Genomic DNA, 10,000 nt, shown 5'->3' on the forward strand with positions numbered 1-10,000 from the left:
AAATCGGCCCTCTGTGGCAGATGTGACATTGTGACAAGTTTTGACTTGGCCTCTAGGGGGGTGTGCATTCAAAGTTTTGCGCCGATCAGTCCAACGGTGCCAGAGATTAGCTGCCACACAGACGGACGGATAGACAGGAGCGTAAACATAGTTTCGGCCATGCCATCGGCCTGGCGGAGACAACAACAACATAATAACTAATACATAATAAGTCTGTTCAGTGATATCAACAAAGGAGCAACCCTCTGTTCTTTTTAAAATTCAGCTAAAACCCCAGCAGAATACCAGCAAATAATGTGTGTGTGTGTGTGTGTGTGTGTGTGTGTGTGTGTGTGTGTGTGTGTGTGTGTCGTGTGTGTGTGTGTGTGTGTGTGTGTGTGGGTGGGTGTGTGTGTGTGTGGGTGTGTGTGTGTGGGTGTGTGTGTGTGTGCATGATGTGTCTACCACACAGTAACCTCTATTCTTTAGCTCAGTGTCAAACAAATGCTTGTGGGAAGTGCTGGTTATGGCTGGCGTTGTTGCTAAGTGACTACTTTGCACCCACATGACGTGCGGCTGCTAAAAGTTGAATTATTTTTTTTAACATCTTGCATTCTGCACTGAACTAAAACATGACATTTTTTTTAGTAAGTAAAAGTATCAATACCTCAATGTATAACTATGTTACAAGTAAAAGTATGTTACTTGAGTAAAAGTACAAAAGTGTTGGTATCAACATGTACTTAAAGTAAAGTAGAAAGTACTTCTGCAGAATGACCCATTTCACTTGTTTTCAAATGTATAAAATATATGAAAAGTCTTTTGGCCTGGACCTCTCGGTCCAGATCCTGACGGGCCTTCGCTGCATGTCACTGTTTTGTAATGATAATCAAAATCATAGTAGCTGGTAACTTAAGTTTTCAAATAATTGTATAATCCAATGGACTGATGTTGTCATTTGTGTAGTTGCGACCGAAGGTCGCAGTTTTACCATGAGAAATGTCACAGCTTGTCTCAATGTGTGTGTACAAATTTTTACGGTCTATGGGTTTTGCTGCTCTGAGATCATGCTCTGATGTCACTGTGATGACACATCTGGCACATCTTGTCCATGTATCCGCGTGTATCTCTGAAGGTCACGCCTGACACTGTGGTTCCCTTGACACATCACAGGTGATATCATATCACATGTGACATCACCTATGTAAAAGTCCATATATGGGTATTCCCCGGAATCCCTTTTATGCCCCATATATGAAGATCCCTGATGTCATCCATATACCGGTACATCACTGGCCAGATGGCCAAGACATGGCCCATATCTGTGTGGCTGGTTCAGATAGGGATCTTCATGTATGGGCATACAAGGGATTGTATGTTGTGATGTCATGGGAACCACTCTAACAGAATCCCTTTTATGCCCATACATGGAGATCCCTGATGTCATCAATATTAAGCCCATATCTAACTTCATATGGGAATGCCATATCTGTGTGGCTGGTTCAGACAGTGATCTCCATGTATGGGCATGAAAGGGATGTACCATTATACAGTACATCGATCTCCAAATATGTGGTACCAGGAGTTCTCTCATATATGGGTAACTGGTCCGATATACTGTACATCACTGGCCAGATGGCCAAGAATTGGCCGCAACCTTGCCCTTTAGGGCGAGGTCGCATGTCGCCCTGAGGCGTCTTACTAGTATTTGCCTCTGAGATGTAGTGGAGTAGTACTGAAAATGTAAAATAGTCCAGTAAAAACAGTACACGAGAGGATGCTAAAGTATCTAGAACAACAAGTAATGGAACTAGTACTTTCACTAACTACAGACATGAGGTGTCTCTTTTGGTCCAGTTAAAACCTCAAGCTGCCATGTGGGGGTAATTTCACAACAACCCCATACTTTCAATTTGACCCAACGCTGCAGCTATAGAAGGATATTTAAATGTATACGGGAAAGCACCAGTCTTATTAAAAATGTATGGCTGAATCTCATAGGTGCTAAACCACAGGGGACAGGAAATGTAGAAGTTACCAGAATGTGTCAGTGACCACATACATTAATGTGTCCCAACGTGCTTCAGCCTAGATAAGTCCTTCAGTTCAGCAGAAGAGAAAACTAAAAATTACCACCAGACTAAATTTCACTTACAGAGCTTAAATCGGCATGTAAATATAGTAGAGGATAATATTGATTGGTGTGTGTGTCAGTGTTGTTTTTTAACAGCAAATTTTGATTTAGTTTTAGTCAGTCTTTTGAATAAAATGTCTTTTAGTTTTAGTCATAATTTAGTCACCTGAAAAGTTTTAGTTTTAGTCTAATTTTAGGCGACTAAATCTACAGTTGATTTAGTCAACTAAAATGCATTTTGGCAGGCCTTGATGACATTGTAATTGCCGATTTTACACTTGGTTGGGTGCTGAAAATAGCCGATCTACAACCAAACATAAAATGATTCTTTTTCCACTAGTCCTCTCCCTAATGTTTTAGTCTAGTTTTTATTTTGTTGACGAAATTGTCAATATATTTAGTCTTAGATTTAGTCATCACAGCTTACTTTTTATTTAGTTTTTATTTCGTTTTCGTCAGTGAAAGAAAAAAACGACAACGTCGACAAACATTTTTCGTCATAGTTTTAGTCGACGAAATCAACACTGGTGTATGTGTGTGTGTGTGTCGCTGTGTGTGTGTGTGTGTGTGTGTGTGTGTGCTGTGTGTGTGTGTGTGTGTGTGTACTTACGCAACCCCGTAGCGTCTCCAGTCTCCACAGAGACCTGGCATGGATGGACACTGCTCCCCCCTCATAGTGCACCACCCTGAGACAGGAGACAACAGTGACATGTTAAACACTGAGACAATCCATAAACCTTTAGCTCAGCACTGTTACTTTTGACAGCAAATTCTGATTTAGTCTTTGAATAACACACCATTTAGTTTTAGCCCCTATTTTAGGACAGCTGAAATTGTCTTAGTCGACTAAATATCAAGATCTTAGTATTTTAGTCAACCCAATTAACACTGTAGCTCAGTCACAAGTGGAGTTGCAATACAAGGCTTTTTCCTTGACTTTGAGATTACCTAAAAGGCTTCAGGACCCTAGAGTGTTTACTGTTTACATAAAATAAATTGACTAATACACAGAAACATCAGACGTACTGTGTCAAAGTATGACATTATGTTTTGTTTAGTTTTTTACATTGTTCTCTTTTCCTGTTTGATTGGCTTGAAGGCCAAGTTGAAGTTGGGCTTAAGTTGGTATAACATCCCTATACTGGGGGTGAACAATCTGCGAAAAAATAAACCTTGTGTATATTAAAGCTCACAAAGTGTCTTGTTGCTAAATGTTTTGATGTAGAGAGGGATAAAAGGGGGGCCTGGTATCGACCCCTGGGGGGACTCCAGTCAACAAAGTATAGGCCTATATAGAGTTTAAGTGGTTAAGGAAGCTTTGTAGGGGTTCTGTCATTTATTTTAGACTTCAGACTTCTTTGTCGACACAATTCCTTCCACAAAGCAGCACACAGTCACAGGAATACAGAAATAATAACACACAGCAACACACAATAGTGCACGCACGCACGCATGCACGCACACAAGCACAGCGTGCGCACACACACACACACACACACACACACACACACACACACACACACACACACACACACACACACACACACACACACACACACACACACACACACACACACACACACACACACACACACACACACACACTCTCTCTCTCTGCCTGACAGTTCAGATATGGCTGTGGTGGGTATGCTTTTCCCAAAGCGAGCCTTTCTGCACCTGACAGTTCAGTATCTTTGAAAATAGAGTGCTTTAAGCTCGCGGATAACTAATAGTCTTTGGTGGCTTCGTTTTTTTGTCTGGGTCATTAATGCGATGGTTGCTGCTCAGTCTATTGTCCAGTGTCATTGTACAGCTTTCATCTATTTGAATTGCCTGGTTATTGATGGGAATGGGCTGTTGAGGTGAGCTGGGACCAATTATCCCTTTCCTTTGTCTTGCTGACATTGAGACTTAAGTGGTTATCCTCACACCGCAGGGTAAAGAGTGCAACCACGAGTGGTTGTCTGTGTGTAGGACAAGAATTGAAATCAGAATATGTGCGCTGTGACAACTTTATTGTCACAGCACACAATTACAGGTGTAAATACTAGGTTAATTATTTTTTTATTGTGGGCACTTGGGTGGTGCTTGCCCAGTGCCCACCACCATAGAGGTTTTGGGTTCACCACTACATGTACTCCTGCGGGCTGGACCCGCACCTGTCAGCAGGGAGTAGCAAATAGCTAGCCTGGTTGCCAGCCTGCTATGCTACGTTCCGTGGATCTGTTTTGTCACTTCGCTACTCAGTCTGGACAGCTTCTTATCACCAAAACGAGGTGGGACATAGAAAGTGAGTGCAATCAAAACACGGCTTCTTATTGGTCTTTGGTGCGGGGCGGGACGTATATACCAGTGTGTATTGGCTGGCTGATGACTTAGCTACCCTAACCCTACTCTGATTCGTTGGAACAACATCCAATCAGCAACGACGTCACCTACATCACAACTGACGTTCGGAAATACGAGTCAACTGAATCATGGCCAGACTGAGAAGTGAAGTCACAAAACAAATCCACCGAACGTAGTACCGCTGGCACCAAGCCTAGCAAATAGCAGCAGGTATACTGCAAAAATCACAGTTTCACGTGCATGGCTCAAGAAAAACAGCAATATGCCGTAGCAGCGAATATTGCATCACCATCTCTTGTGCATTATATCGACTGTAAGTAACTATATCCATAACTGACAGTGTTAGTGCCGTGAAGAATGGTGGCCAATGGATTGGCGTTACGTTGTGAGCTCTCAGATCAGCTATTTTCACAACTTCTTAAATATTTGTTTTCTAATTAATGGAATTTATTAGCTTAAAAAATATATATTTATCAAATTATTTGGAAAACTATTTTAATTCATAAAAATTGATCAGCGCCCCAAACATGGGTCCCGACCCACTGTTTGGGAAATAGTGGTGTAAATTGTGTAGCAGAACTCTAGCGGAATGGGCTCAATAACACACATCCCCTGCTCTGGTGTATAAGTGGTGAGTGCAGTTGATGTGGTCGTGCTGCTCACGCGCACAGCTTGCAGTCTGTCACTGAGCAAATTGGGGTGTTAAAAAGCAGAGCTAACTCCGCCACAAAGATGATCCTGAACAAGGTGCCTGGGGGAATGCAGATGCTGGAGGTGTAGCATAACACAGCGTCCTCTGTGCCCCTCTTTAGCCTTAGAGTAGAGGCAAATTGGATTGGAAGGAACCCCTGCTTCTCCTGTGTTTTCTAGTTAGTGTGGTTTTGTTTTCATTATTTTGGTTTTGGGAGTCCCTGATGCCTTATTTGCTTCCATTTCTGCAACAACTTAGTTTAATCATGTTTCTGTAAATAAATGGCATTCAGTGTTAGTCTACTGTAAGTTAGACAAAGGACAACCTTTTCAACACCCATTTTCTCAGAGAAGGGCAGTGGGCCGTTCAGAAACCTGTCAACCAGTGACAGGATTTGTAGGCAGGTTTGGTCATTTCAAAGATTTCAAAATGTATTTATGTATTTGTTAATGCAACAACAACAGCTTCCATTTCAGTATGCTAACTTATCCTGGAAGAGAAACGCTGCCGTTTTAATCAGTTTGGAATCCTCGTCGATGACATAATTGGCAGGCGGGCTTCTGAACTGTCCATAGCCCATCAGCGAGAGTGAGTATCGGAAATGAGGAGTGTGAGGAGCGATCATATGAAGATAAGGTTGGAAATGTGTTATGTGATCCTTTATGTTTCAGCAACCTGTTCCATTTTTGTAAAGGTTTTGTGTAAATAAGTTACAGTATGTTGCTACCTCCTACATTAAAGAAAGGTTGTAACATAAGTGGGGTCTCACCCGGGATATGGCTCAGTTTAGTTTGGAAGGTATTTTGATAATAGCCAGGGATCCACTCACCCAGAATGATCACTTTTCAGTTTTGTGGGGCGGAAATTTAGCCAAGGAATGTTTTTCATGCAAAACAAATGCTTGTAATGGATTCAGAATGGAAGAACCCCTAGTTTGACCCCTCACATGCTAATTAAAGCAGATCTTTTTCTTTTTTTTAATAATTTTCTTTTCCTGTATAGTGAAGTCAATGGGACAGTGAATATACAAATGGCCATAACCTTTTCTCGCGATGTTTCCGGCAGAGCAGACCTCTCATTCTGTGGACCTTAATGACCAAACTAATAGATAAAACAGAAATAAAAAGTACGGCATGACATCACAGGTTCAACCCTATTCATCAAGCTTTTGGGCTTGTGGGTCCCTGACTATAATGAATAATCCTACTTTTAAACAGAACGAGAGGTGTAGGAAAGATGACCTATGTGTAATCGTTGCATATTGTGATATCTCTGTGTCTTTGGTTAAATGCTTGGTAATGATGTGTTTCTCTTAGCAGGTCCAGAGTTGCAGACTCCCAGCAGATCATTGCCCCCAGCAGATCATTGCTACAGGGGTGTTAGAGTCATGTAAGACACGCAGACGTCCCCGAGGATGTGTCGAGTCCTCTCACCACCGCTGAACCACCCCTCCTCGCTGCCACAGGTTGAGTCATTCTTCTCCTTTGTCTAATAGGGGCGCCCGCTTAAAGGTGCACTTAGTCTGTTGAACTTGAAGGAAAAAGAAGCAGGTAAAAAAAGAGACCTAGAGATCCAGCTAAGCTGCCGTAAGCTGAAACAGCTGCTATGAAAATTCGCCAGGTTGAGTTACAGTCTCAAAAGAGTGATACTGAATCGTACAGATGTTCTCTCCTTCACTGTTCCCTCCTTCACCTTCAGGTCCTCCAGCATTCGATGTAAGCAATCAAGTATCAAGACTCAAGAGGGGGTTTAATTCTCACTCAAACAGGTACAAGCAAAGGAATGCTGGTGGGAGATGTTCAGCAAAGACTGTACCGATTTCAAACTCGGCGTGCGTATCACCAAGGACCCGGGGGTGTGAGAAGTTGGTTGGATCAGAAAATCTCCCTGAGATATTGATAAAGCCCCATATTGAATCCTAATGTCGACACAATGATACTGATACAATGGTACTGATCACTGAGGTACTGATAGGCATACCTGACATTGTACAGGAATAAAAGGGACGCAGACAGACAGACAGACAAGACAAAAGGACAGGTGCAATGGGTATCATTCCCGACTAGGCCGGTGTCCAGTCTAGTAAATATGATATGAATATATGAAAAAATCACACCCAGTGTAAAGTGAGCAGTGCCTTTTATGAGCTTGGCAAATGAGCCAAGTGTGGGACCAACATACATACATACATACAGTACATACAGTACATACAGAAAAAAGCACAGCTCAAATATTAAGTAGAATGCCAGGTAGAACGGCAAGAACATGGTGCCTGCATTCCAGGAAAGTTAAGTGGAAGCCTATTTCATGGCAGTGGAACAAACTGCTGCTGCCCTGCATTGGGCCAAGGACGTTTGGCCTTCACTATACTGCAGTGCAAGTTGCTTGTTTAAGGCACAAGAGGCTTGTTCAGCCCACTCTATTGAGGACAGTCTTAAGCATGAAAAAGTTGAAAGTGACATACTTAGGGCTTGTGAGCTGCCTGCCAGGTACTGAAGCATACAGACAGCTCGTTTGTTGCACAAGGAAAATCTCCTCCCCGAACATTTGAGTCCTCTAAAGAAAGGAGGATATTTTTGTGTTTCTGTTATAGCGTGAATTGATGTCGAGGTGATTTTCTTTCATGTGTTTGCAAAAGAACTGAAGGCTTCAACACCAGGTAAAAAAGGTTGGATTGTTGCTCGACTGCATCATTAGAGAGAATATTTCTAGGCTCATGTCTGAGAGAACTCACTCGCACGCACGTACGCACGCACAGTATATATTCTTCAACAGCTTCCATTCATTTCCAACTCCACTCAGCCAGTATGACAGACAAAAAAATGAGTTATTTTTAGAATGGACCCTAACGGGTCTCTCTCTGAGTTAAATTAACACTGCGTTTCTGCAAACTTTACTCTTCTGGTATCCATTTATGAAATTACTAAAATAAGGTTCAGTTAACACTACAGAAAGGGGAACGCAGGCAGTGCACGCCACACACGCGCGTGCACACACACACACACACACACATACAACACGCAACATACACACTAACAGGACGGAGCAGTGACGTAAGGAGGACACAGTGATTCTTATCAACATGCTGTAATCACATGGTTGTCTCCTCGGAGAGCGGGTGAAAACTGTAATTATTAATAGTCCTCCAATCCAACTTATGGGATGTGGCTCTACTGTACGTGGCTACACAGACTCAGTACAGAGGAGAGAGCTCATTCTGTCGTCAGAAGCCCATCCCTACGGGGCCTCAGCCCCCTCTTCTTCTCCTGCAGGATAGGAGGATAACACTTTATTAATACCCGGGAGGGGGTGGAATTCAGGAATCAGGAACAGGGCCTGCTGTATAATAATGGCCTAGATCAAAAGGGGGAGGAATCACTGCAAGAGCTAGATGGAGCGCGCAGAAAGTTTTAGAATAAAGGTGACTTTAGTCATGAATTAGGAGGTACTGTGGAAGCAGGAGGACGGAGAGGGAGAGAGAGAGGGAGGGGGGTGGAGGGAGGGAGGGAGGGGAATTGAATAATAAGCCAGAAAGGCTAAGGAATGTAACTGTACAGTATGTCTACAACTAAATAATTTACAGAGGGTGGTGGCATAATGTTGTACTTTTTCTGGTATTCATATTATGTACATCAAAGATGAAAGGACTTTTGTCTGATTGACTTTGTGTCTGTCAAAGAATAGATTCCAAAATACTAGAGTTGGTTTATGAAGCATTGAATGGTTTAGTGCCAAAATACATGTATGATATTTTAGGCTATTGTTAGTTTATTTTCTTATAACTCATAGTTTAATAACTATTTTCATTTGTATTCAGATTGCCAATGTGTTTCTTTTGCACTTTGTTAAAGCTCTTCATGGTTTGGGTAAATTAAAGCACTTCGAATTGCCTTGTTGTTGTTGTTGTTGAAATGAGCTATATACTAATAAACTTGCCTTGCATTGCCTTGCCCTTTATCAGGTGATACTGACCAATTCACGCAAGGTCTGACATTTTGACAGTCTGATAATTCACCAGATTCAATGCTTACATAATTTAAGTACAATCAAGGATGTGCACTGTAGTATGAATGGGTCATCACTGAATAACACTCTTCTGTTAAATGGAAGGATAACAGAATGTGGCATTTGGTTTTGGATAGTTTGATACTTGTTATGGAGTAATTACTTAACTTCACTCATTCTACATCTGAAACATGTGTTATCAATATGTAAATGTAATAATAAGGATGTCACAGCTAACTCACTAGCCTTTATAAAGTATTGTGTTCTCAGTCATTACGTAAGAGTACACACGCACACAAATGGAGGCATTTGTAACAGAAATGAACCAAATTTTGGAAATGTCTGGATTCACATTGCAGAGGTGACTTTTGGGGTAAAAGAGAGATAGTTTTGTTGACGTAACCTTGAAGGAGGACCATAGTCATTTCATTTCCTGTGTGGCGTGCTGCTCTGTCCTTTCTGCCACGCTGTGCTGGTGAGCAATCAAGCTGAAGAAGATCGATGGTGTTTACACCTCACACTCAGCTGACACCCCATAGACATAGGCCTACACACACACACACGGATAGTGCACGGACACATGCGGACACGCTCTGTTATAGACCAGTGGTTCTCAACCTGTGGGTCGGGACTCCCAGGGGGGGGGGGGGGGGGGGGGGGGGGGTCCCCAAATTATTTTGGAGGGTCCCCAGATGATTAACTTAATGTGCAACATTGTTTTCTCACTCAACAGTAAACAAACCAACATAAAGTCTAAGTGTATGGAGGGTATCTGCACATTTCTAAAGTGTCAATTTAAGGACTTTTTAATACAATTTTTTTGAAAATAGCCGATCTACAAT

General features: G+C 42.1%; 1 protein-coding gene across 1 annotated transcript in view; it reads right to left on the bottom strand.

The window, feature by feature from the left end:
* Window positions 1–10,000, bottom strand: part of ryr2a (ryanodine receptor 2a (cardiac)) — a gene marked incomplete at both ends in the record, with an annotated part of 292,426 nt that overhangs the window by 156,170 nt on the left and 126,256 nt on the right. Inside the window, 1 exon segment of the mRNA XM_080747428.1 lies at window positions 2,724–2,799. Within this exon segment, the coding sequence (XP_080603554.1) occupies window positions 2,724–2,799 (76 nt within the window).

Source organism: Nannobrachium achirus, assembly GCF_963921795.1.
Source record: "Nannobrachium achirus genome assembly, chromosome: 18".
Lineage (NCBI taxonomy): Eukaryota > Metazoa > Chordata > Actinopteri > Myctophiformes > Myctophidae > Nannobrachium > Nannobrachium achirus.